Below are 27,973 nucleotides of genomic sequence, written 5' to 3'. Positions count from 1 at the left end.
CTTTGGTTGAGCTTCAGAAACTTCTAATGCTTGTGCCTTGAATGGTGCATGATTGCTAAGATAATATAGTGCGTTGCAAATATCGATGTAGAAGTTCAGTTCAACAGTCTCTTTGGCTCAAAATCAAGAACTCAAAGAAACTATATTAGCTACAATACCAATGGAAAGTATTGTGTGCTTCTCCTCGTGTTTATAGAAGGGTGTTGTTTACTTATGGGTTTATAAGATAATATCGTAGATATCACCATCACCAAGGTCCAAGAACATGACATTTGTCACCCTAATTTGTACATATCTAGAAGTTTTAACGACCGACGAGAAAGAACTGGTAACCTAAGATGTCCATTCATCTACCCATATGCATCTTATAAAAAGGCAACCTTACAATTATTCACATAAGACTATCTTCAACAGACTCTCTATCTCACTCACTATTTCACTTTCTATTTCAAACTAAAACTACACTCTGTAAACAGTGCAATCTACAATGCAAAATAGTATTTTGCACGGCCGTTTATACGGCCTGTTGGAGATGGCCTAAGTAGGCCTGAGGTGCTGATATGTTAATCTTGAGATAAGGTCTCTACTGTTGCAAGAATAAAAGACAACGATATGCTACTTAAGTACTTATGCCTTTCTTTTACCCTAAGTGACCTGAACAAGTGCAACCATGTCCATGCATGTCACGTTGCATACATGTTGCCATGTTAGTTGAGTTCAAAAGTCCAAAACACGGTTATTAGATTTAAAGCGCAGGTTTAAAATTATAGAAGCAAACATGCACCACCAAGTCACCAACTCCAGCCTCCAGGTCAAGCTTCTCTGGTGCATATATGAGCTCTACGCCTCTACAGGCTGTTGCTCGTCTGCAGCACTAGACAAGGAGAATAAAACTCATCTTCTCCACTTCACACCAGCCAATTTAGGGCTCAGCTTTAATTGCCGGGAATCCATTGGGAGCTAGCTCTGCAATTGCAAGGTAATTTGCTGAGAGGCCATATCCATCAGTTCGAAGACGACGTACGTTGCAGGAGGCCAGCCGGCCGTCATGGCTAAGAGGGGTGACTACATGGACAGCTCTTGCGACTGCTCTAATGGACGAACCCCTAAAAGGCTGGTGCAGGATTGCAGCAGTTATGCGCAGGCGCATGCTAAGAAGTAAGTCTAAATCATGTCATATATGCTAAACAGGGATAAGTATGTGCACTGCACACTACACACACACACACACTGACACACACACACTAAACAGGGATAAGTCTGTGATCAAACTCGAAATGAAATTATGCTTAATTAGAAGGAAAAACAGTTTGCTCTGTGCACTTCCCAGTTATCTATTTTGCTCCACATGATGTGCCTAGTTCTTACTACTTGTGCTATTCATTTTGTTTCTGGTCATGTTTTCAAGCTATTAACGGTGCTTTCGTGAAAGCAGGAAAGTTCGCATTAGCACAAGAACTGAGTACACATACGCTCCGTATCACGATGGCTACCAGTGGAGAAAATACGGACAGAAGATGATCCGGGGAAGTACCTACCCAAGGTATGTCTAATTAATCATTCAGAGTCTGTTTGGAACGTAGGAACTTCAAAGGAAACAGTTCAGTTTTTCACACGAAAAACAAAGGAATAATTTTTTCCCCATGTTCCAAACAAGACCTCAGTCTTTTATCTTGCATTCTTTTATATTGCATTTTCTAATCAGTGGAGTTAATAGGTACAGACTCGTGTAATATGTTAATTATGTTGAAGTCTGGCAACTCATTACATAAGAACTACTACCTATGCTAATTATTAGCATCGATGCTCCTCAGCTGAAATAGAACTTATCCAGATATAATCACACATGTTCCAACTTCCAACTGGGCCACGCTCTCTGGGTCTTGCAGAAGCTTCCTAATATAGAATATACAAAGGATCCAAGAAGAGCTTAAAAAAGACAGAGATGTTATTAGTGAAGATGTGTCCCCTGCCTAAATTAACTATAATACATGTGATCAGTCTAGCGTGTTGTATTAGGACTTGTTCGTTTTGCTCTTAATCCATATGGATTGGGTGAAATTAATTGAGTTTCAATCCTAAACAAGTCAAAACCTTTCATATTTTTTTTCCAGTTGCATTCAATCCACGTGGAATAGTAATAACCGAACAAGACCTAAGCTGTATATAATACACGTGTTTGATCTGGTTTGGTTAGCTCATCTTCTAAAGCCTGAAAGCTGGCTTTCTGTCACATAAACGTAGTTCAGTGGCAAATCTGTCTGGGTGTACAATAGAAAGAAATCTGGTGCATGTACATTTATGATTGACTAGGAGAGTGTCCGTGCGTTGCAACGGGAACGTATAAAACCACGATAAACTATGTGGCAAATCGAGAAGTTTTACATATAACAGTGTTCTCGATTTGTATATCAGTTATGCTTCCTGTGGAGCAAGGAAGCGAATGCAAGCCAGCGTTTTGTATTAGTGCATTCTGTTCAGTTCTTACTTGATCATCCCGTGTTCTCGCGTGTGCCATGGCCGAGTGGCAAGCTCAACACTGGTATTGTTGTCTTGTCTCAAATGAAGTCTGGTTCCACAAGTTAACCGGAAATCTTCATGGGTGATAGTTGTGTCAGATTCTTCCGCGCATAGGGCAAGTAATACAAGTGATAGCTGTGTCAGTTTACCCCCATTTTCTTGGGCATCACTTGTCTCAAATGAAGTCCATTGGAGGTTCGCAATTTATGTTACGTGGCATCGCACGGGCACCTACCTAGTAGTATATGACGAGTCAATGTTACATACAACACCAAGCAAACAAAAAAGCAAACCTTCTTTTTCTGTACAGACTACAGAGCTACGCCTGACATGTTGTCTGCAAATCACCCCATTACACAATACCGACGAAGAAGAAAAAATAAATATATGAACAGCTCTACTTACAAACAACCCATTAACATGTACAGACACAGCCCTGTCGGCACGTGGTTCCTACAAGAACAGAACAAGGAAACTCAACCACATCCTTCAATGACACATTACTGCAGGGCTCATTAGTCAGCACAGGTGAAGGCTGGGGTGTGGGTGACATTCAGAATATAGCAGATTCTCATCAAAATGCACACTCTAAAGAGTCTAAGCTCTGAATCTCAGCGACAGAGTGGTTCTTCCTTTCATCAGCATGTGTCTTCATGTAAAGCCTGGAGGAATTGTTGAACTGTTCGATGGAGGCAACCAAAAACTAACCGTGGAGCATGACGCTATCCGGGTCTGCAAAACCAAACCTGTTGCAGTGGTATTACTCAACTCTCGACAACAGTCCCCTTCAGAAAGACTCACGCCAAGCGACAAAGATTCCTCGCAAAATTGACAGCAAGCATGGAAAGAATGGTCTAATCCATCCATCCATTCAAAGATGCCTGCAGAATTTGGCTGGCTCTGTATTCTAGTTCTCACGGGTACCAACCTTAACAATGGACTTCTGAATGTTATTACCTTCACTGCAAACCTTGCCGTTAGGAAGACAGAATGTTTTGCGCAACGCGGTGCGCTAGATGTATATTGCTCGCACACGAGGGCCATCACCCTTTTTTATGCACCTTCACGGGTCACGGCCAAGCCTGGCGGTGCAGTATCGAAGCGAAAGAGCCCAGCCGCGCCTTGCGTGACCGCTTAGCCATGTCTACAAAGATACATGTCTAGACTCTATGCTCGAGATATAGAACATAGCCATTGAATTTAGTAAATATAGTATGACTGATTGATTGAACTCCAAGATGGAGAAGCTAGAAGAAAATAATGTAGGACATTTGAACTACAAGTCGGGCTAATATATAGATTAACAGGTCGTAACAAAGAAACATACATTTGTCTATCGACACGCAAAAGATTTTATCACACCACTATACATACACATGGTACCAGCTTTCAATAGCTCATGCTGAAACAACCTAATCATCCTATTTCCGATCCCATTGTAAAACATATCATAGGTTCCGCTTCTCAAACTATGGGTCAGGCTGATTTCACTGACTCACCCAAAAAAAATTTCCTGGTACAATAAAGAATATTGATTTCCCAAACTGTAAACCATGTACAGCTCCAATGAGGTTCCACTTATGCTTGCAATGGAACAATTCACATCATCATCTAAGCTCCCTGCAAAACCACAATTCAGTAGCCTCCCATTCCGAATGCTGGCATCGGACCAGGGCCCATCGGCGGCATACCCATCCCGGCCATGGGAGGCATGCCCATTCCACCCATCGGAGGTGGAGGGCCACCCATGCCAGGCATTGGCGGCGCTGGCAAAGCGAGAGGAAGCAGCTGTGCATACATGTTCTGCACATCGCATAAGAATGCAACTTGTCATGTCAATGCCTCAGCACGGAAACAAAACACACGCGAGCGCGGTTTTAGGTTTACCTGCTGAGTCGCAAGGTCTTTCTCCTCCTTCTCCTTAGCTCTTTCTTCCTTCTGCGACTCGATCTTGTCCTTCACTAAATCATCCACCTTGCTAGTGTATTCACGAATGAACTGCGCACACAGTCACATAGCACAGTAGGGATGTTACTATGGTAACTATATGTAAATAGACGTCGACACGAACATGGACAGAAATTACTACGTACCTGTAACAGGTACGGGAAGGCAAAGTCCACCATGTTGTTCATCCATGCAAGCTCAAGAGCGACATCCGGCCGGATCAGGTCGTAGCAAATGAAGAGGCAAGAAGCAAAACATTCTTTCTTACCCTGCATTACATATGATTGGATGTGTTTACTAATCAGAATGCAAGCATACGCCTTTTGCTGTATATAGTATTGAATTAGCTACTCCCATATCATCAGCCAATACAATGGGTTCGAACCAAACCTGCTTAATGAAATACACGAGCAAGTCCTCTGACAGTTCACGGTCGCCAGATTGTGAGCATGTCTCCATGCAGTCCTTGTACATGTTGTCTTTCTTCGATAGAGCAATCGACTGCTTCCACCTGCCAGCCTTCTTGTAAATGTAGGCGGCGATCCTCCTCATCTCCAGCAATTCATGCTTCTCAAGCTGCTCAATAAATTAACACATGTTATTAAATTAAAAGCGGTAGCGATAGGAATTGCACGACTGTCTGGCTATTTTATTTTTATTTTACCTTCTGGGCAAGACCAATCTGGTCAAAGTTGTCATGCATGTCAACTGATTCACGGAGTCTCTCGTAGTCCTCATCTTCGACATAAAGTTCATTCAAGGCTTCATTCACGGCAGAGACATTGTTACTCTGAACTGCAACCATATATGGTTTCACAAGATGCAACTGACCAGCCTGTCCAAAGAGCAACAAGAATCAGATTTTTGGGATGGAATTGAAATAGGGCTTCTATTCAAAGTGCACTACAGGAATATGTTCCTCAGCTATTTCTTTCATCAGTTTCAACTTTGCATCAATAGGAGGACGGACAGAGAGTAGTTCAATTATCTGCACAAGGTTAAATTAGTTCAAATTCAAAGTGTCATATAACCTGACGATTGACCCTGCAATCAGGCATCAACTCTGAAGCTGCAGCAACAAATTCCTTCCCATATTTAGTTGCAAAGATCATTTAAGTTGTAACAGTTTTAGTAGATCTGCACATCTTGGAGCAGCAAAACAGATACTTGATATTGCTTCTTTAAGATCAAAAGGACACTCCGTGAAGCCAACAAAACAAGGAAACACAAATCAGTCAGCTTCATAGTCACAAATCAGTTAATCAATTTTATCAACTATAGCCCATTTGTATTCAAGAGAAGAAACCAATATCCCTGCTTTATACTTCAAGATAATATGTCATAATATAAATTGCAGCAACAAAGAAAATATCATCGGTAACATCCTTGGAGTTGGGATTATTTTTTCATGACTTAGTACTACATAATTATATTTTTATGTTGTACCACATAACTATCGATGTACTGCTTATTTATGAGTATCCCTGCTTTATACTCACATATGTACTGCTTATTTATAAGTATTTAAATAAAAAACAAAAAAGAGTATGAGTAATAATGAAGGCAAGCAGAAATTGAGTAACAGAAGGTGAAGGTGAATCTGCCTAGCTGAGCAGCATCCTGTGAGAAGGTGAAGGTGACTGAAATCAGCAACAACAGCCATATAAGAAACCGCCTGTGAGAAGGTGAAGGTGACTGAAATCAGCAACAACAGCCATATAAGAAACCCTGATGCACAAGAGAAATGGAGTAACAGAATGTGCCCCCACTAATGATGTACAACTTATATGGTCGACTGCAAGCCTGGATCGTATGTCGGGTTTCTCAACAGATTGATTGGCTAACAATCGAATAGGCACAATGCAACAAATAGATAAAAGTTGTTGGAAATTTTCCCATTTCCTACAACAAAACAATACATTATGGTAGTAAAAGAATAATAGCCTTTTCAGGAGGCAACTAAAATACATTACAGAATTCTTGATCTTGGATGCCCTCAAGACTCTTGTAGATGAATGCATCCAATTCACTTGTTTGTTTATTGTTGCCATCTATAGAATTCCTTTTATGGGCCTCATTCGAAGTATCACCTCCATTTCTTGAATCTGTTAAAACATCACATAAATCTTCAGACAAATGAACACTATGATCCATCTTAAGAATGTAGTGTGATATAAGATGAGAGCCAATATGATGATATACTTTACAATATATGGTTGTATCAAGTACCCATTATATATATCAGTTATGTACACTCTTATGGAAATCTGACACAATTAACACAATGCTATCTCCATGAGTAACCAATAAAAAACGGAGCCACATGATAAGTACAGTAGATATTTTTAGCTAGAGATGATTACCTAAATGCACGTTCATTGGCAGCTATAACCGGCTGTAGTGAAATTTCTAGAAAAAAACTGATCAACTTGGTAACTCTCCCTTTGCACTACTTTGAGATATCACTGAAGACATGTTGTCAATATAAGAAATGCCATTAGAGCCCCCCACAATAGCAGTCCTTTGATATTAGACGTTAATACTATAACCAAAAAATGTAAATGCAATAATAAAATTAGAGCACAAATATCTATCGAGTTCCAAGTTTTGTGCATCAGGGTTTCTTATATCAATGAAGACATCTTGTGAATTTAGTGTCACCTAGTGTCCATGGAAGTGCAGATATAAGAAGAGGAATATAAAGATTAGGGCATTAAGCCATAGCATTCCTGTAGACAAAGAAGAAATCACTGACTTTAGTTGCTGAAACAATCCAAGACTGGAGAAGAAACTGTAAGAGGACTGTTAAGGACTGCTAACTTAAGGGCTTTGCTTGAGTGATTCCCTGCCTACGTAGGTTCATGTTTGGTTTTGGGTCGGCAGTTTACCTACCCTAGTATAGTTTTGAAATATGAATATAACAGTAAGATATAAGTGGACCAGTCATGTCAATTTTATTGCTAGTTTAAAAAGTGATTCTTTTCAAGGAATCTCTCTACTCAACAACACTTGATTAGGACAACAGATAAACAAAATTGAATCATGTAAACAGTTATCTAATTTCTAAAAATACTTAACCTTGTCCCTCAGATCTCATAGCTATTACCCATCATCAATGAACTTAGAGTGGACTGGTTTTAACCACAAGCCTATATGCCAAAGAGTAGATACGCATGAACGTGAAATGGTGTTGGTCATTGTTCCAAAAATACGTTCTCAAACTCTATGAAAGAAACATCTAGACAATAAACATTAATTTAGCAGAAGGCGAGTTCTAGTCAATCATCATAGCTGAAACACATTCCCAAGCATCTAAGGCGAGTTGCTATTTGTCTATACATACCTCACTGGATGTGATGGCTTCTACTACGTCATCAGAATGTTCTCTACAGTGAGCAGTGTAGCAGTGATTTGCTCCCTCGATGACATGCAACATGTAGTTTGGTATAAGCCATGCAAACTCGTACGCATCTTCCACTCGTATGATCAAGTCAGCTGAACCATGAATTGTAAAGAACCTGGGAATAAAGTCTGGTAATAATTAGCATCAATATGGTGTACTGCTATAAATTGGACGCTTGGTTGGTAATTAGCATGAGGGGAAAGTTATGCCTAAATAAGCTAATACTGATAAGCTGAACTCTTTGCTGATGGAAAAGGCTCGTTGCATGCATATCATTGCTTAGTCTTTCCATCAAGCTCTCTTTACTCTATACAAAACCTTTCCTAGGTCACAACAGATAAGCATTTATTAGATGCACATGAAAGGTAAATAAGCTATAGGCAGAAGATATTATTTGTGTAGCGTAGTGTTCAATATAGGTCAGACATGTTCCCATACCTGATTTGCTTGTGACATCGATGTAGCCTTCTTTGTTTATTCTATCCATAAACTCTTTGCCTAGGCGCTCTTCAATGCCTCTCTCCAGATGAAACCGACCAGACAGGCTAACCATCATGGGGACATCCTTGTAGATAGAGGCATATATAGAACCACCACGTCTCCACCTGACGAAAAAGAGATACAAAGGTAACAACCAAATTTCCAAATGGGTAACAGTTTCAGGGTAAATGGCATGAGAAGGATATCCGGGCAGCTATGGCTTGCTTTCTGTGAGACAAAGATTTTTTTCTCTTGCGTATAAGGATAACAGAGCCCCTCTTTAAAGATTTTTATCAAAGAAATTCATTAACAAAAAAGGCATATAACAACATGAAAATTAACCTGATAGATGCAATTGATTGCCAGTTGATCGCATCACAGTTTCCTATTCTGAATAGGACTCATGGCATACATGGTTATGCATCAATGCACCAAAATACAGGAAATGTTTCTTTATGTTTGACTTGTATGTAATCGCATTGCAAGTTTTGTTCAAAAACTGGACAAACTCTTTTGGACGTTGGGCTTAACATGACATGAATCTGACGGAACACGCAACGAAAACAATGCACATAATCCGCCTTTGCTGTAACCAACAATTGCTGCTACATTGTACTTGTCCTGGCGAAGATACAAGACAACAGGCAACAAAATGGGAAAGAAGAAAGGTGATTGGATTTGTTCGTACCCTTCGACTGGGCGGACACTAACAAGGTTGTCGATATCGTCGAGGGGGGCTCGCCGGTTCATGAAGTCAGCTCGCCCGGCATGGTCTTGCTCTTTCCAAGAGCGAGAGCACCTCCTAATATAGGAGACCTCAGCGGCGGCCGCACGGTCGAACGTGGTGGGCTACCTAAGGGTGAGCGCGACGGTCGAACTTGGGGAAGAAGAAAAGGAAGGTGACGGGGGCAAGAACGAAATCGAGAAGGAGGTAGATGCACCTAGAGCGGGGGCTCTACGGCCGGCCAAACAAAGACGACGACGCGACAACCCAGATCTACACGAAACCATGCGCGGGCAGAGCAACGATGAGGAACGGAGGGGTGTCGCGCTCACCATGGTCACAAGCTCGATGTGGGAAACCGCTCCGCCTCTTGCTCCTCCTCCTCTTTCGTCGTCCGCTTCGCCGCTGTCGAGATAATAAGAACTGAGGTTGGGAAGGTATATATATATAGGGGGCACTTGCGGCATTCACGGACCCGGCCATCACGAGCGGAGGCCGTTGCGCGCGCTGGGGGAGGGGCATCTCGTCGATGAGATTTCCGACGGTAATCGCGGGCGGGCGGTGATGTGGACAGGGACGACGTTTGGGCAGGGGACGATGAGGTTTCGTGGTAGAGGGCGGCGCATCTCGCGGGCAAGATTTCCAGGGCTGGCCATGGCGGGCGGCGGAGGCAGGTGAGGCTAGGGTTGCAGGGTGGGCGAGCGAGCGCGGTTTGAGCGAGGGCGGGTGAGCCGGTGAGGCGGGGGGTCGGGGCGCACGAACGGACGTGGGATGTTGGCGGATCAGGCGGGGCGACGAAGCGCACGGACGGACGGTGTAGATTTGATGATATAGATGGACGGCGTAGATTCATGGAAGGCAGAACCAGGGGAGGCAGCCTACCCCTTAGAGCCTTAATAGGTAGTATAGATTAGGTTGCTGTCTTCCCGCTAACAGCCGGTTCTACTCAGGCTGCAGCGCTTACCTCTATGTTGTCGTGTAGCCAAAAGTCACATGCCAGAATGGGGATTTCTAAGAACTGGATTAATAAACCCAAGGTGGGGAAGAGGAAAGAGCTAAGCGCCATAAGCTGAGGGAATCATTGCACACACTGCTTTTGTGCACTGTGTATTAGTGCAGAATACGAGTTAGTTTCCTAACTAATTAGCATGCAGATTGCATAACCATGGGTTTGGTATTTAGTTCTCTCCAGACCCAACTTGCTTTTCAGTAAACCATGGTTCTGCTATTTGTTTGTTTTTCTTTTTTACAACGGTTGGTGATATAGTATTTTTTCTATAAGGATGATTGACGATGTTAGATACCCGTCTCTTGTAATGGGCCTGGCCCAGTTATTTGGTCTATGATAGTCGCCTAGAGGGGGGGTGAATAGGGCGAAACTGAAATTTACAAATATAAACACAACTACAAGCCGGGTTAGCGTTAGAAATATAAACGAGTCCACGAGAGAGGGCGCAAAACAAATCCCAAGCGAATAAGCAAGAGAGACACGAAGATTTGTTTTACCGAGGTTCGGTTCTTGCAAACCTACTCCCCGTTGAGGAGGCCACAAAGGCCGGGTCTCTTTCAACCCTTCCCTCTCTCAAACGGTCCCTCGGACCGAGTGAGCTTCTCTTCTCAAATCAAAGCCGGGAACAAAACTTCCCCGCAAGGGCCACCACACAATTGGTGCCTCTTGCCTTGATTACAATGGAGTTGTGATCTCAAAAACAAGTGAGAAAGAAAAGAAGCAATCCAAGCGCAAGAGCTCAAATGAACACGGCAAATCACTCTCACTAGTCACTAGGGCTTTGTGTGGAATTGGAGAGGATTTGATCTCTTTAGTGTGTCTAGAATTGAATGCTAGAGCTCTTGTAGTAGTTGAGAAGTGGAAAACTTGGATTCAATGAATGGTGGGGTGGTTGGGGTATTTATAGCCCCAACCACCAAACTTGACCGTTGGCTGGAGGCGTCTGCTCGATGGCGCACCGGACAGTCCGGTGCACACCGGACAGTCCGGTGCCCCTGCCACGTCATCACTGCCGTTGGATTCTGACCGTTGGAGCTTCTGACTTCTGGGCCCCCCTGGGTGTCCGGTGCACACCGGACATGTACTGTTTGATGTCCGGTGCACCGGTATGGGCATGTCTGACGTCTGCGCGCGCTGCACGCGCATTAAATGCACCGCAGGGAGCCGTTGGCGCCGAAAAGAGCCGTTGCTCCGCTGGTACACCGGACAGTCCGGTGCACACCGGACAGTCCGGTGAATTTTAGCGGAGCGGCTGCCGCACGAACCCGAGGCTGGCGAGTTCCGGAGACCGCGCTTCCTTGGAGCACCGGACATGTCCGGTGCACACCGGACAGTCCGGTGAATTATAGCGCGCCGGCTTCCGAGAATTCCCGAGGGCGAAGAGTTGGAGTTGGAGTCCTCTGGGCGCACCGGACACTGTCCGGTGCACACCGGACAGTCCGGTGCCTTCAGCCAGAGGTGCCTTCGGTTGCCTTGTTGCTCCTTTGTTGAATCCAAAACTTGGTCTTTATATTGGCTAAGTGTGAACCTTTTACACCTGTATAATCTATACACTTAGGCAAACAAGTTAGTCCAAAGATTTGTGTTGGGCAATTCAACCACCAAAATTATTTAGGAACTAGGTATAAGCCTAATTCCCTTTCAATCTCCCCCTTTTTGGTGATTGATGCCAACACAAACCAAAGCAAATATAGAAGTGCATAATTGAACTAGTTTGCATGATGTAAGTGTAAAGGTTGCTTGGAATTTAGCCAATAAAACTACTTACAAGATATGCATGGAATGTTTCTTTCTTATTTAGTATTTTGGACCACGTTTGCACCACATGTTTTGTTTTTGCAAATATTTTTTTTTTGTAAATTCATTTCAAAGATCTTTTGCAAATAGTCAAAGGTAAATGAATAAGAGTTTGCAAAGCATTTTCAAGATTTGAAATTTTCTCCCCCTGTTTCAAAATGCTTTTCCTTTGACTAAACAAAACTCCCCCTAAATGAGATACTCCTCTTAGTGTTCAAGAGGGTTTTGATATACCATTTTTGAAATACTACTTTCTCCCCCTTTTGAACATAATAGGATACCATTTGATAAATACTCTTGGAAAGCACTAAGTTTTTGAAATTGGTGGTGGTGGTGCGGTCCTTTTGCTTTGGGCTCATTTCTCCCCCTTTTTGGCATGAATCGCCAAAAACGGGATCATTAGAGCCCTCAGGTACTTTCTTCCCCTTTGGTCATAAGTAAATGAGTTAAGATTATACCAAAGACGAAGTCCTTTTGCTTTGAATTCTCATTTCTCCCCAAGGAATAGAGAGATGCTTGGAGTGATGGCGAAGTATGAGTTACGGAGTGGAAGCCTTTGTCTTTGCCGAAGACTCCAATTCCCTTTCAATATACCTATGACTTGGTTTGAAATAGACTTGAAAACACATTAGAAATAGTATATAAAAGAGATATAATCAAAGGTATTCAAAATGAGCTATGTGTGCAAGCTAGCAAAAGAAATTTCTAGAATCAAGAATATTGAGCTCATGCCTAAGTTTGTTAAAAGATTGTTCATCAAGAGGCTTGGTAAAGATATCGGCTAATTGATCTTTAGTGTTAATGTAAGAAATCTCGATATCTCCCTTTTGTTGGTGATCCCTAAGAAAATGATACCGAATGGCTATGTGTTTAGTGCGGCTATGCTCGACGGGATTGTCGGCCATTTTGATTGCACTCTCATTATCACATAGCAAAGGGACTTTGGTTAACTTGTAACCGTAGTCCCGCAGGGTTTGCCTCATCCAAAGCAATTGCGCGCAACAATGGCCTGCGGCAATGTACTCGGCCTCGGCGGTGGAAAGAGCGACCGAATTTTGCTTCTTTGAAGCCCAAGACACCAAGGATCTTCCCAAGAACTGGCAAGTCCCCGATGTGCTCTTCCTATTAAGCTTACACCCTGCCCAATCGGCATCCGAATAACCAATCAAATCAAAAGTGGATCCCCGTGGGTACCAAAGCCCAAACTTAGGTGTATAAGCCAAATATCTCAAGATTCATTTTACGGCCGTAAGGTGAGCTTCCTTAGGGTCGGCTTGGAATCTTGCACACATGCATACGGAAAGCATAATATCCGGTCGAGATGCACATAAATAGAGTAATGAACCTATCATCGACCGGTATACCTTTTGATCCACGGACTTACCTCCCGTGTCGAGGTCGAGATGCCCATTTGTTCCCATGGGTGTCTTGATGGGTTTGGCATCCTTCATCCCAAACTTGGTTAGAATGTCTTGAGTGTACTTTGTTTGGCTGATGAAGGTGCCTTCTTGGAGTTGCTTCACTTGGAATCCTAGAAAATACTTCAACTCCCCCATCATAGACATCTCGAACTTCTGTGTCATGATCCTACTAAATTCCTCACAAGTAGATTCGTTAGTAGACCCAAATATGATATCATCAACATAAATTTGGCATACAATCAAATCATTGTCAAGAGTTTTAGTGAATAGAGTAGGATCGGCCTTGCCGACTTTGAAGCCATTAGCAATAAGGAAATCTCTTAGGCATTCATACCATGCTCTTGGGGCTTGCTTGAGCCCATAAAGCGCCTTAGAGAGCCTATAGACATGGTTAGGGTACTCACTGTCTTCAAAGCCGGGAGGTTGCTCAACATAGACCTCTTCCTTGATTGGTCCATTGAGGAAGGCACTTTTCACGTCCATTTGATAAAGCTTAAAGCCATGGTAAGTAGCATAGGCCAATAATATGCGAATTGACTCAAGCCTAGCTACGGGTGCATAGGTTTCACCGAAATCCAAACCTTCGACTTGTGAATACCCTTTGGCCACGAGTCGAGCTTTGTTCCTTGTCACCACACCATGCTCATCTTGCTTGTTGCGGAAGACCCATTTGGTTCCTACAACATTTTGGTTAGGATGTGGAACTAAATGCCATACCTCATTCCTCGTGAAATTGTTGAGCTCCTCTTGCATTGCCACCACCCAATCCGAATCTTGAAGTGCTTCCTCTATCCTGTGTGGCTCAATAGAGGAAACGAAAGAGTAATGCTCACAGAAATGTGCAACCCGAGATCGAGTAGTTACCCCCTTATGAATGTCGCCGAGGATGGTGTCGACGGGGTGATCTCTTTGTATTGCTTGGTGGACTCTTGGGTGTGGCGGTCTTGGTTCTTCCTCATCCTCCTTTTCTTGATTATTTTCATCTCCCCCTTGATCATTGCCATTATCTTGAGGTGGCTCATCTTCTTGATTTTGCCCTTCATCAACTTGAGCCTCATCCTCATTTTGAGTTGGTGGAGATGCTTGCATGGAGGAGGATGGTTGATCTTGTGCACTTGGAGGCTCTTCGGATTCCTTAGGACACACATCCCCAATGGACATGTTCCTTAGCGCTATGCATGGAGCCTCTTCATTACCTATCTCATCAAGATCAACTTGCTCTACTTGAGAGCCGTTAGTTTCATCAAACACAACGTCACATGAGACTTCAACTAGTCCAGTGGACTTGTTAAAGACCCTATATGCCCTTGTGTTTGAGTCATAACCAAGTAAAAAGCCTTCTACAGTTTTAGGAGCAAATTTAGATTTTCTACCTCTTTTAACAAGAATAAAGCATTTGCTACCAAAAACTCTAAAGTATGAAATGTTGGGCTTTTTACCGGTTAGGAGTTCATATGATGTCTTCTTGAGGATTCGGTGAAGATATAACCGGTTGATGGCGTAGCAGGCGGTGTTGACCGCTTCGGCCCAAAACCGGTCCGGTGTCTTGTACTCATCAAGCATGGTTCTTGCCATGTCCAAAAGAGTTCGATTCTTCCTCTCCACTACACCATTTTGTTGAGGCGTGTAGGGAGAAGAGAACTCATGCTTGATGCCCTCCTCCTCAAGGAAGCCTTCAATTTGAGAGTTCTTGAACTCCGTCCCGTTGTCGCTTCTTATTTTCTTGATCCTTAAGCCGAACTCATTTTGAGCCCGTCTCAAGAATCCCTTTAAGGTCTCTTGGGTTTGAGATTTTTCCTGTAAAAAGAATACCCAAGTGAAGCGAGAATAATCATCCACTATTACAAGACAATACTTACTCCCGCCGATGCTTAAGTAAGCAATCGGGCCGAATAGATCCATGTGGAGTAGCTCAAGCGCCCTGTCGGTCGTCATGATGTTCTTGTGTGGATGATGAGCTCCAACTTGCTTCCCTGCCTGGCATGCGCTACAAATCCTGTCTTTCTCAAAATGAACATTTGTTAATCCTAAAATGTGCTCTCCCTTTAGAAGCTTGTGAAGATTCTTCATCCCAACATGGGCTAGTCGGCGGTGCCAGAGCCAACCCATGTTAGTCTTAGCAATTAAGCAAGTGTCGAGTTCAGCTCTATCAAAATCTACCAGGTATAGCTGACCCTCTAACACTCCCTTAAATGCTATTGAATCATCACTTCTTCTAAAGACAGTGACACCTACATCAGTAAAAAGACAGTTGTAGCCCATTTGACATAATTGAGAAACAGAAAGCAAGTTGTAATCTAAAGAATCTACAAGAAAAACATTGGAAATAGAATGGTCAGGAGATATAGCAATTTTACCCAATCCTTTGACCAAACCTTGATTTCCATCCCCGAATGTGATAGCTCGTTGGGGATCTTGGTTTTTCTCATATGAGGAGAACATCCTTTTCTCCCCTGTCATGTGGTTTGTGCACCCGCTGTCGAGTATCCAACTTGAGCCCCCGGATGCATAAACCTACAAAATAAATTTAGTTCTTGACTTTAGGTACCCAAACTGTTTTGGGTCCTTTGGCATTAGAAACAAGAACTTTGGGTACCCAAACACAAGTCTTGGAACCCTTGTGTTTGCCCCCAACAAACTTGGCAACTACCTTGCCGGATTTGTTAGTCAAAACATAAGATGCATCAAAAGTCTTAAATGAAATATCATGATCATTTGATGCATTAGGAATTTTCTTCTTAGGCAACTTAGCATGGGTTGGTTGCCTAGAACTAGATGTCTCACCCTTATACATATAAGCATGATTAGGGCCAGAGTGAGACTTCCTAGAATGAATCTTTCTAATTTTGCTCTCGGGATAGCCGGCAGGGTACAAAATGTAACCCTCGTTATCCTGAGGCATGGGAGCCTTGCCCTTAACAAAGTTAGATAAGTTCTTTGGAGGGGCATTAAGTTTGACATTGTCTCCCCTTTGGAAGCCAATGCCATCCTTAATGTCAGGGCGTCTCCCATTATAGAGCATACTTCTAGCAAATTTAAATTTTTCATTTTCTAAGTTATGCTCAGCAATTTTAGCATCTAGTTTTGCTATATGATCATTTTGTTGTTTAATTAAAGCCATATGATCATGAATAGCGTTAAGATCAACATCTCTACATCTAGTACAAATAGATACATGCTCAACGATAGATGTAGAGGGTTTGCAAGAATTAAGTTCCACAATCTTAGCATGAAGTATATCATTCTTATCTCTAAGATCGGCAATTGTAACTTTGCAAACATCAAAATCTTTGGCCTTAGCAATCAAATTTTCATTCTCTAATCTAAGGCTAGCAAGAGAAATGTTTAATTCTTCAATCCTAGCAAGCAAATCATCATTATTATCTCTAGGATTGGGAATTGAAACATTACAAACATGAGAATCAACCTTAGCATTTAAACTAGCATTTTCATTTCTAAGGTTGTCGATCATCTCACGGCAAGTACTTAGCTCACTAGATAATTTTTTACATTTTTCTACTTCTAGAGCATAAGCCTTTTTAACCTTAACATGTTTCTTGTTTTCTTTAATTAGACAATCCTCTTGGGAGTCCAAAAGGTCATCCTTTTCATGAATAGCACTAACTAATTCATTTAATTTTTCTTTTTGAGCTATGTTAAGGTTGGCAAAAAGGGAACGCAAATTATCCTCCTCATCACTAGCATTATCATCACTAGAAGATTCATATTTAGTGGAGGAGTTAGATTTAACCTTTTTCCGTTTGCCGTCCTTTGCCATGAGGCACTTGTGTCCGACGTTGGGGAAGAGGAGTCCCTTGGTGACGGCGATGTTGGCGGCGTCCTCGTCGTCGGAGGAGTCGCTTGAGCTTTCGTCGGAATCCCATTCCCGACAAACATGGGCATCGCCGCCCTTCTTCTTGTAGTACCTCTTCTTCTCCTTTCTTCTCCCCTTCTTGTCGTCGCCTCGGTCACTGTCACTAGATATAGGACATTTAGCAATAAAATGACCGGGCTTACCACACTTGTAGCAAACCTTCTTGGAGCGGGACTTGTAGTCTTTCCCCCTCCTTTGCTTGAGGATTTGGCGGAAGCTCTTGATGACGAGTGCCATCTCCTCATTGTCAAGCTTGGAGGCGTCTATTGGTTGTCGACTTGGTGTTGCCTTGAATGCAACGGGTTGGGCTTCGGATGAGTCGCCAAGCTCGTTGATTTTCCTCGAGCCTTCTATCATGCACTCAAAACTTACAAAATGCCCGATGACTTCCTCGGGGGTCATTTTAGTATATCTAGGATTACCACGAATCAATTGAACTTGAGTGGGATTAAGAAAAATGAGAGATCTTAAAATAACATTTACCACTTCGTGATCGTCCCACTTCTTGCTCCCGAGGTTGCGCACTTGGTTCACCAAGGTCTTGAGCCGGTTGTACATGTGTTGTGGCTCCTCCCCTTTGTGAAGCCGGAACCGACCGAGCTCCCCCTCGATCGTTTCCCGCTTGGTGATTTTGGTGAGCTCGTCTCCCTCGTGCGCGGTTTTGAGTACATCCCAAACCTCCTTGGCGTTCTTCAACCCTTGTACTTTGTTATATTCCTCTCTACTTAGTGAGGCGAGGAGAATTGTTGTGGCTTGTGAGTTGAAGTGCTCGATTTGGGCCACCTCATCCTCATCATAGTCTTGATCCCCTATTGACGGTACCTGCGCACCAAACTCAACAACATCCCATATACCTTTGTGGAGCGAGGTTAGATGAAATCGCATTAAATCGCTCCACCTAGCATAATCTTCACCATCAAAAGTTGGTGGTTTGCCTAATGGGACGGAAAGTAAAGGTGTATGCTTTGAAATGCGAGAGTAGCGTAGGGGGATCTTACTATACTTCTTGCGCTCTTGGCGCTTAGAAGTGACGGATGCCGCGTCGGAGCCGGAGGTGGATGGTGATGAAGTGTCGGTCTCGTAGTAGACCACCTTCCTCATCCTCTTGTGCTTGTCACCGCTCCGATGCGGCTTGTGGGAAGAAGATTTTTCTATCTTCTCTTTGTGATGAGAAGAAAATTTCTTCTCCTTCCCTTTGTTGGAGGAGATCTTCTTCTTCTCCTTCCTCTTGGTGCGGGACTCTTCCGATGAAGTGCTCCCTTGGCTTGTAGTGGGCTTTTCGCCGGTCTCCATCTCCTTCTTGGCGTGATCTCCCGACATCACTTCGAGCGGTTAGGCTCTAATGAAGCACCGGGTTCTGATACCAATTGATAGTCGCCTAGAGGGGGGTGAATAGGGCGAAACTGAAATTTACAAATATAAACACAACTACAAGCCGGGTTAGCGTTAGAAATATAAACGAGTCCGCGAGAGAGGGCGCAAAACAAATCCCAAGCGAATAAGCAAGAGAGACACGGAGATTTGTTTTACCGAGGTTCGGTTCTTGCAAACCTACTCCCCGTTGAGGAGGCCACAAAGGCCGGGTCTCTTTCAACCCTTCCCTCTCTCAAACGGTCCCTCGGACCGAGTGAGCTTCTCTTCTCAAATCAAAGCCGGGAACAAAACTTCCCCGCAAGGGCCACCACACAATTGGTGCCTCTTGCCTTGATTACAATGGAGTTGTGATCTCAAAAACAAGTGAGAAAGAAAAGAAGCAATCCAAGCGCAAGAGCTCAAATGAACACGGCAAATCACTCTCACTAGTCACTAGGGCTTTGTGTGGAATTGGAGAGGATTTGATCTCTTTGGTGTGTCTAGAATTGAATGCTAGAGCTCTTGTAGTAGTTGAGAAGTGGAAAACTTGGATTCAATGAATGGTGGGGTGGTTGGGGTATTTATAGCCCCAACCACCAAACTTGACCGTTGGCTGGAGGCGTCTGCTCGATGGCGCACCGGACAGTCCGGTGCACACCGGACAGTCCGGTGCCCCTGCCACGTCATCACTGCCGTTGGATTCTGACCGTTGGAGCTTCTGACTTCTGGGCCCCCCTGGGTGTCCGGTGCACACCGGACATGTACTGTTTGATGTCCGGTGCACCGGTATGGGCATGTCTGACGTCTGCGCGCGCTGCACGCGCATTAAATGCACCGCAGGGAGCCGTTGGCGCCGAAAAGAGCCGTTGCTCCGCTGGTACACCGGACAGTCCGGTGCACACCGGACAGTCCGGTGAATTTTAGCGGAGCGGCTGCCGCACGAACCCGAGGCTGGCGAGTTCCGGAGACCGCGCTTCCTTGGAGCACCGGACATGTCCGGTGCACACCGGACAGTCCGGTGAATTATAGCGCGCCGGCTTCCGAGAATTCCCGAGGGCGAAGAGTTGGAGTTGGAGTCCTCTGGGCGCACCGGACACTGTCCGGTGCACACCGGACAGTCCGGTGCCTTCAGCCAGAGGTGCCTTCGGTTGCCTTGTTGCTCCTTTGTTGAATCCAAAACTTGGTCTTTATATTGGCTAAGTGTGAACCTTTTACACCTGTATAATCTATACACTTAGGCAAACAAGTTAGTCCAAAGATTTGTGTTGGGCAATTCAACCACCAAAATTATTTAGGAACTAGGTATAAGCCTAATTCCCTTTCAGTCTATTAATACACTGCCAACCCTATTCTAGGGTTAGGTTTTTTCCCATTCAACTTGGTACCAGAGCCACTGTAGTTTTTTTTCTCCTCTCTCTTCTCCCTGCCGCGCCGCCGCGTGCCGCGCTCCCCTAGGCGCCATCGTCCCCTGCCCGGAGCGCGCCGAAGGCGCCGCTCCCTGGCCTCCCAGCCTCGCGCCTCCAGCCGCCAGGGCCGCGCGCCGGCCGGACCCGACGCCCCTCCAGCCGCCGCGCCAGGAAGCCGCCCAGCCAGGGCCGCGCGCCGCCCCGAGCACCGGCCGGACAGACGCCCCTGCAGCCGCCGCGCCATAACGCCGCCCAAGGCCGACCGCGCCAATCCCGCGCGCCCGGCCGCCTCACGCCCGCGCCCCGACGCGACTCCGCGCCTTCTCCCTCTCTTCAGGGTTGCCGTCGGCCAACTCCTGACTGCGTCGGCCGCCTCCCTCTGCTCCCACCGGACCGCGCACCTGCGCCGTCTCCTCCAGCCGCCGGTCCCGCGCGCGCCCTGTTCTGTCGCGCCCGCGCTGCCGAACCCCCTCCCATCGTGCCTGCACCGCCGGATCTGTCTTCCTCTGCGCCAGCGCCGCCGGATCTGTCTCCCTCCGTGCCAGCGCCGCCGGATCCGTCCCAGCCCGCTTCTCCCCCTTCTCCGTCGGCCGGCGTCCAGTCGGCCTCCTCCCCTCGCTCCTGTCGGTCGCTGGTCCCCTGCCGCCCTTCTCCCTGCCGCGAGCACTCCCCGCTGCGGCCTCCTCTTCACTTGCGGTCAGGCGCTGTCGGCCCCATCTCCCAGCAAAGCCGCCCGACTCGATCCTACTAGCAGCGTGCGCCCTTCTGGACGGCCCTCCTCGCTACTCGCGCAGCTGCGCTTCTCCTACCAGTGTTGTCCCCACCCACACCGCTTCCATGGCGTCACCCCCACCGTACATGAGCTTTACCTCGCCCGTCGCTCCTGTGATTGTGCGTGCCCTCCTCCACAACGGCCAGCTCATCCGGGGCATGTTCGTGTCTTTCGATCCAGTCTGGAACCCTATTCTCTGGGACTGCATCGAGATTCACCCTCAGGCGGACCGTCACGTGCCTGGACCGCTTGTCTTCCCATGTGCTGCGATCGCCTCCCTAGCGGTTGAGTCCATGTCATATCCCTCCCTCCCTAGCGCCTCTATCGGGGCACCTTCTTTAGCCCTCTCCGCTCACACCGTACCTTTGCCGCCACCACCTCCCCCTCCCACCACCGATTGGGTGGTTGACTCCAGGGCCTCCTTCCACACTACCCCCACAACTAGTTCGTTACTCCACTCCCATCCACCACACCCCTCACATCCTTCCTCCATCGTCGTTGGCAACGGTTCCACCCTCCCGGTCACCTCAGTAGGTGCATCGGTTCTTCCAGGACCATTCTGCCTTAACGACGTCCTTGTTGCTCCTGGCCTGACTCATCCCCTCCTCTCGGTTCGTCGCTTCACTAGTGACAACCAGTGCTCTATGGAGTTTGACCCCTGGGGTCTCACCATACGCCACCTTCCCACACATGTTGTGCTCGCTCGCTGTGACAGCTCCGGCCCCCTCTATTCCCTTCACTTGCCCACCACTCCCCACACCAGAGTAGCCTCATCTCTCGCCCTTACTACTACCACCACATCACATGCTCTTGCTACTACCACCACCTCCTCCGCCATTTGGCACCGTTGCCTCGGGCACCCTGGACCTGACGTCATGTCCCAGCTTGCCGGCCACTCTGACATATCATATACTCGAGCCTATTCTGAGCACCTCTGTCATGCTTGTCAGCTTGGCCGTCACTCCGGTCTTCCTTTTTCCACCTCCACGTTTAGGGTTGTTCAGGCCTTTGATCTTGTCCACTGTGATCTCTGGACGTCTCCTGTCCTTAGCCTCTCCGGCTACAAATACTACCTAGTCATTCTGGACGACTACTCCCATTTCCTTTGGACTTCCCCTTCGGCTGAAGTCCGACACGTTCACCACCCTCACTCACTTCTTCGCCTGGGTATCCACCCAGTTCCGGCACCCGGTTCGTGCCCTGCAGTGCGACAATGGCCGCGAGTTCGACAACAACGCCTCCCGTTCATTCTTCCTCACTCACGGCATCCAGTTGCGTCTCTCGTGTCCCTACACCTCTGCTCAGAACGGCCGGGCCGAGGGCATGATTCGCACCACCACCAACATGATTCGCTGCCTTCTCTTTCAGGCGTCTCTCCCTGCCACCTACTGGGCAGAGGCCCTTCATACCGCCACGCATCTCCTCAACCGTCTTCCCTCGAAGGCGGTGAGCCACCCTACACCTCACTTCGCCCTATACGACACAACCCCTTCCTATGACCACCTGCGCGTGTTCGGCTGTGCCTGCTACCCTAACATTTCCGCTACCGCCCCTAACAAGCTTTCTCCTCGCTCCACTCGCTGCCTCTTCCTCGGCTACTCCCCTGACCATAAGGGGTATCGGTGCCTGGACCTCACCTCCCACCGCATCATCATCTCTCGTCACGTCGTCTTCGACGAAGATGTGTTTCCCCTTGCAGGCTCCACCCCACCCACCGATCTTGACTCCCTCCTCAAGTCCGACCCGGTTCCCCCTACCCCTGGCGCCCCGTCTTGCGCCGTTACCTGCTCCTCGTGCAGCCACGACGCCATAGCACGTGCCCATTTCCGCACCACGCGCGGCCCCGTCGACCCCGCATGCGCCACGCGTGGCCACGTCGATCATGCCTGCGCCATGCGCGGCCCCATCGATCCTGCCTGCGCCACGCGCGGCTCCGTCGACCCCGCCTGCGCCACGCGCGACCCCGTCGACCACGCCTGCGCCACACGCGGCCCCATCGATCCTGCCTGCGCCACGCGCGGCCCCGTCGACCCCGCCTGCGCCACGCGCGGCCCCGTCGAACCCGGCTCGCTTCACCAACCCCACGCTCGTCTATCACCGCCACGGCCACGCCACTACCTCGCCCCCCCCCCGACTCGGGCCCGTCGACGAGCACGACCCGCTTCGCCGACCCCGCCGTCGTCTATCACCGCCGCGAGCCGGCCACACCCGCCGCTCTCGACGTTCCGGCAGTCCGCTCCGAGTCGTCCGTACACCACCCGGTCGCCATCCACCGCGACCCCGGACACGTCCACCCGATGGTGACTCGGCGTGTCGCTGGCGTCCTTCGCCCCGTCGACCGGCTGATCCTGGCAGCTGACACGTCCAGCACTCCACCCGACGCTTCCCCGGTGCCCTCCTCCGTTCGCACTGCCCTCGCCGACCCACATTGGCGTCGTGCTATGGAGGAGTACGCGGCCCTCTTGGCCAACCACACCTGGGACCTGGTGCCGTGTCCACCAGGCACCAACGTGGTCACCGGCAAGTGGCTATTTCGCCACAAGCTGACCTCGGATGGCTCCCTCGACCGCTACAAGGCCCGTTGGGTCCTTCGGGGCTTCACATAGCGCCCCGGAGTGGACTACGACGAGACCTTCAGCCCCGTCGTCAAGTTCGCCACTGTTCGCGTTGTCCTCTCCCTCGCCCTCTCTCGCGACTGGGCGATCCATCAGCTCGATGTCAAGAATGCCTTCCTCCATGGCACTCTGACGGAGACTGTCTACTGCAGCCAGCCCACCGGCTTCGTCGATGCTGACCGTCCGGATCTGATCTGCGGCTGAACCGGTCTCTGTACGGCCTCAAGCAGGCGCCACGGGCATGGTACAGTCGCTTTGCCTCCTACCTGTCCTCCATCGGCTTCGTTGAGGCCAAGTCGGACACGTCCCTGTTCATCTACCGGCGCGGCGACGACACCGTCTACCTCCTGCTCTACGTCGACGATATTGTGCTCACGGCATCCACCGCCGACCTTCTACACCGCACGATCGTCGCCCTTCAGCGGGAGTTCGCGATGAAGGACCTGGGGCCCCTACACCACTTTCTCGGCATCACCGCTGAGCGCCGACCTCAGGGTCTCTTCCTCCACCAGCGCCAGTACGCCATCGACATCCTGGAGCGGGCTGGCATGTCTGACTGCAAGCCCTGCTCCACGCCTGTCGACACTCAGGCGAAGCTCTCTGAGGACGACGGGCCCCCGGTCGCCGACGCGACGTCCTACCGGAGCCTCACCGGCGCGCTCCAGTACCTCACCTTCTCCAGGCCCGACATCGCCTACGCCGTCCAGCAGGTGTGCCTGCATATGCACACTCCGCGGGAGCCCAATCTCACCGCGCTCAAGCGGATTCTGCGCTACCTCCGCGGCTCCCTCGACTACGGCCTCCTTCTCCGACCATCCCCGACGTCGGAGCTCGTGGTCTACACTGACGCTGACTGGGCTGGCTGCCCCGACACGCGCCGGTCCACCTCCGGTTACGCCGTGTTCCTGGGCGCCAACCTCGTCTCTTGGGCCACCAAGCGTCAGCCCGTCGTCTCTCGCTCCAGCGCTGAGGCCGAGTACCGTGTTGTGGCCAACGGCGTGGCAGAGGCCTTCTGGCTGCGCCAGCTCCTCCACGAGCTCCATAGTCCCCTCCAGCGCGCCACTCTCGTCTACTGTAACAACGTCAGCGCGGTCTACCTCTCCACCAACCCCGTGCAGCATCAGCACATGAAGCATGTGGAGATCGACCTGCACTTCGTCCGCGAGCGTGTCGCTATCGGTGACGTTCGGGTTCTCAGCGTCCCCACCACGCAGCAGTTCGTCGACATCTTCACCAAGGGGTTACCGTCGAGTGTATTTTTAGACTTTCGATCCAGTCTCAACATCTGTACAGGATAGAGTTGTGCCTGCGGGGGGTGTTAGATACCCGTCTCTTGTAATGGGCCTGGCCCAGTTATTTGGTCTATTAATACTCTGCCAACCCTATTCTAGGGTTAGATTTTTTCCCATTCAATTGACGATACATTATATTATACCATATACTAGTAGGTCCAACTAATAAGTTGGCACAACATGAATGACCTGCTGCCTAGGACTAGATTTTATTACAAAATACACAATTCGTATGATTGGATGCATGCGCGAGCGCATGCAGGCTCGCCCAATCATGTCCCGCGGGATACGGCCGATTCCCAGCGCCCTGGGCATGCAGGTGAACGAGCGCTTTTTAGACCTGGCCTGCACCCACGCATACCGGCTGAGGCGGTGCCATGCAGGTAAACAATCAAACACGCAGCTATGGTCAACGCATCCCACGGGCCTGGACGCAGCCAGCCAAGAAACCAATCATACGGAATGTGAATCTAATATATTTTGAGAAGGAAAGTGTTATTAAATGGAACTCCATCCGTTCTTTTTTATTTATCACGGTTTAGTTTGAAAATAAACTAGCGGACGACAAATATTTGAGAACGGTGTTAGTATAATCAAAACTGGTCGTGTAAGCACTTATCAGACAACTAATTAGTCATCGGTTAGAATTAGATTCGATTAGTCGAGTAATCATGCTGCACGAATCTATTAACAGTCTCGTCCTTTGCATTTGAGAACAACGAATTCGGCAGAATATGCTTGGCGACCCGCGACAGCTTAGGGATGGATGGATCTGGTGGGAGCCAGCGGTGAGCAGCTTGATGATGACAGCCAGCATGCATGTGAGCCGGCCGTGCAACGGTGCAAGGATGAGAATTGGCGGTTCTAGCTCCTCTTGCGACGGCACGAGCGTGAATTCTAGAGTCTATTCCAGAACATAGCCTGAAAACCTAATGGACAAAACTAAGCCCAACTGTTCAAGCATCGGTAGTCCTTCACTCCTTCTGGTTAGTCATCCACAGGCCCCTAATCACACAACTAATAATCATGATTTAGTCGTTGACTTGCCGGACTTTTCTACCAACCAAATTGGAAATTTGTCATTAGTTCGCAAATTTGATCGAACTGCCATTACTTGTTTCTAGTAAACCTAACTGTATCGAAGTGCCTTATCACGGTCTAGGGTGGATTGCTCGTCCGATTTAATAACACTAGCACACAAGTATGATGGATCATCGTCGTCCACACTATGATTTAGGGCCTTTTTATTTATAATTATAATATATATATATATATAATTTAGCTTATTTTGAACTAACACTTAGTTAAAAATAAATTAAATTATATAATCTAAGCAGATTATAATTCCAAACAAATATACCCTTAATGATTCTACACAGGAGTGTGCAAAAAATCATGTAGACAAATGGCAAAAGGTTGAATTTGCAGCCCCCCCCCTTTCCACCATCATTTTGACTGATACCAAAACCCAACGCCTCCCTCCCCTCTCAAAGCAATCCACTGTGTATCCTTTATCACACTGTTGCAGCTTATGCGAGCCCAACCAACAAGTGAAAATTGGGATTATTGAACATCGTGAGGTTTCGAGAAGAATCAATTATATTATTTAATGGCTTCAATTTGTCCATGGGACCAGCTAGGTTGCTTTTCCTTATGAACTTCTTCCAAACTTGTCATTTCCGCCAAAGAGTTAGAAAACCGTTGGGATTCATAGGGATGTAGAGCATCTCCAATATTTCTCTAAATAACTTCTTAAATCTTAAATTCAAGAGGTGAACAGAAAAATGTTTTTCTAATAGCCCTCTAAATAGACTTGCTGTTGCAACTGTGCTGATGATGACGCCACCGACAGAGACATCCGACACCAGAGATCGGCCGGGAAAAAAAATGGACCGACCAAAGTTAGATTCAAAATTAAAATACTCTCTAAATATTAGAAACTGTTTGGAGACCAAAGTATTTTTTGCACCAATAGCTATTTAGCAACTTGTTAGTCATGAGTTTTAGCTCTTAAATAAGAAACCTTACGTCTACATACACGGTACTAAAATAGAAAATGGAAACTTTAGAATGGTGTAAATTCTGGCAGCAAGCTAAAGGACAATCTGACACTAGCAAAAAGATAACGATTAACATATGAGTGCAACTCTTTTAAAAAACAGTAATTAGCAGCATTAAACGTACAAATCATGTGTGAGTAGTGGTGTACACAGACTTCTCTTGTTACGTACGCAAGTTTTACGAAATGGAATTTTCTTTTGTCAAATTTATTGAGTTAGTAGTCGAGAATCTAGATTTAGTCAGGAACTAATATTTTTCTTATTTTAAAGCACATGTAGGAATATTTTACTTTCTTTGGATTTCGTATATGCTCCCTCCATTTCAAATTATACTAGTAAAGTTTGTTTATGGGGTTTAGAGCTAGTAAACCAGTTTTCATGTGTCAAGTTTTTTTGGCTTTTACATGCATGTTGACGACTTCTTTTGTAAGCAATATTTTACCTAAGGCATGGAAAAGTGAACTCTAGATCTATTTGATTTGTGGCTAACTGCGTCACAACTTACTTAAGTCTAGTCAGTCATATTGGAAAACTGAGCTTAAACAGAAAAAGTTAGACTGTAGCAAGTTTGGCCAAACAAACTACTCTTGATGCTAAACTACTCTTGATATCTACCATGCAGGTGCTACTATAGGTGTACATACCACCAGGATCATGGCTGCCCAGCAACCAAACATGTGGAGCAAAACAATTCGCAGGATCCGCCACTGTTCCGGGTAATCTACACAAATGAGCACACATGTTGCAGCACCCATGTCTCAGACTATATGGCTTCATCTATATACATCCAGCAGATCGCCGATGCCTCTTTGAGAGAGGCAGAGGTGGAAATACCTAGCCAGCTGGCCCAATGTTTCGGTGGCCACGAATTGATAGAAGAAGAGAATGATGCCATCATCTCCTCCTTGCTCACGGCCATCAGTGGTTGTGATGTTGCAACATTAGATGGCGGGCAGCATGCAGCCATCGAAGAGAACACACCTGCTCGGATGCCCAGAAGCAGAATTGAGGCTAGCCCTTCGATTTCACCCGTACTGTTGCATGCATCGTCCGATAAGCTGAAAACAGACTTCATCGAGCCACTGGAGACCCAATGGTTCGAGCTTTTGGATTTAGGTTGGTTCATAGAATAAACAGACTGGTTGACCTATTATCTATCTATTAGCTATAAACCTAAAAGTACAGTAAACACATCCATAACCGTCCTGCGGCTTTTAGGATATGCACTGCCATAATATATGTAATTGTTCTGTTTAATTAATAGGAGCTCTCTCTATATATTTTCATTTGAAGCCATACG

The 27,973-nt window shown here is 46.9% G+C and overlaps 2 protein-coding genes across 11 annotated transcripts; one reads left to right on the top strand and one right to left on the bottom strand.

Moving 5' to 3' along the window:
* On the top strand, positions 1 to 27,934 carry LOC100281426 (WRKY22 - superfamily of TFs having WRKY and zinc finger domains). The gene is made up of 3 exons (NM_001154344.2): positions 1 to 1,158; positions 1,436 to 1,543; positions 27,296 to 27,934. The coding sequence occupies exons 1-3, from the start codon at positions 1,049 to 1,051 to the stop codon at positions 27,804 to 27,806; spliced, it is 729 nt and encodes a 242-aa protein (NP_001147816.2). The 5' UTR covers positions 1 to 1,048; the 3' UTR covers positions 27,807 to 27,934.
* LOC103636553 (clathrin heavy chain 1) lies at positions 3,832 to 9,875 on the bottom strand. Of its 10 annotated transcripts, none has more exons than XM_035961945.1 (13): positions 9,550 to 9,842; positions 9,407 to 9,479; positions 8,309 to 8,475; positions 7,811 to 7,985; positions 7,129 to 7,196; positions 6,831 to 6,932; positions 6,436 to 6,572; positions 5,499 to 6,142; positions 5,132 to 5,302; positions 4,858 to 5,043; positions 4,614 to 4,736; positions 4,408 to 4,518; positions 3,832 to 4,323 (listed from the first exon to the last, which is right to left on the bottom strand). In XM_035961945.1, the coding sequence occupies exons 8-13, from the start codon at positions 5,577 to 5,579 to the stop codon at positions 4,156 to 4,158; spliced, it is 840 nt and encodes a 279-aa protein (XP_035817838.1). In that variant the 5' UTR covers positions 5,580 to 6,142; positions 6,436 to 6,572; positions 6,831 to 6,932; positions 7,129 to 7,196; positions 7,811 to 7,985; positions 8,309 to 8,475; positions 9,407 to 9,479; positions 9,550 to 9,842; the 3' UTR covers positions 3,832 to 4,155. The 10 variants fall into 10 exon arrangements, with proteins under 10 accessions (XP_035817838.1, XP_020398458.1, XP_020398455.1 ...); XM_020542869.2 differs by having other exon boundaries at positions 6,441 to 6,572; positions 9,550 to 9,802; XM_020542866.3 differs by having other exon boundaries at positions 5,499 to 6,572.
* Positions 27,935 to 27,973: the final 39 nt, after the last annotated feature.

The sequence above is a fragment of the Zea mays genome, chromosome 8 (assembly GCF_902167145.1).
Source record: "Zea mays cultivar B73 chromosome 8, Zm-B73-REFERENCE-NAM-5.0, whole genome shotgun sequence".
Taxonomy (NCBI): domain Eukaryota; kingdom Viridiplantae; phylum Streptophyta; class Magnoliopsida; order Poales; family Poaceae; genus Zea; species Zea mays.
Note: the sequence above shows the minus strand (reverse complement) of the source record. Positions and strands in the feature narration are given on the sequence as shown.

Coding starts and splice junctions, on each gene's coding strand:
- LOC100281426 (NM_001154344.2), top strand. CDS start 1,049: ATGGCTAAGAGGGGTGACTACATGGACAGCTCTTGCGACTGCTCTAAT. Junction 1,159..1,435: donor GCGCAGGCGCATGCTAAGAA/GTAAGTCTAAAT, acceptor TCGTGAAAGCAG/GAAAGTTCGCATTAGCACAA. Junction 1,544..27,295: donor CGGGGAAGTACCTACCCAAG/GTATGTCTAATT, acceptor TCTACCATGCAG/GTGCTACTATAGGTGTACAT.
- LOC103636553 (XM_035961946.1), bottom strand. CDS start 5,579: ATGATCTTTGCAACTAAATATGGGAAGGAATTTGTTGCTGCAGCTTCA. Junction 4,737..4,857: donor TCGTGTATTTCATTAAGCAG/GTTTGGTTCGAA, acceptor TATGTAATGCAG/GGTAAGAAAGAATGTTTTGC. Junction 4,324..4,407: donor AAGACCTTGCGACTCAGCAG/GTAAACCTAAAA, acceptor TGCGATGTGCAG/AACATGTATGCACAGCTGCT.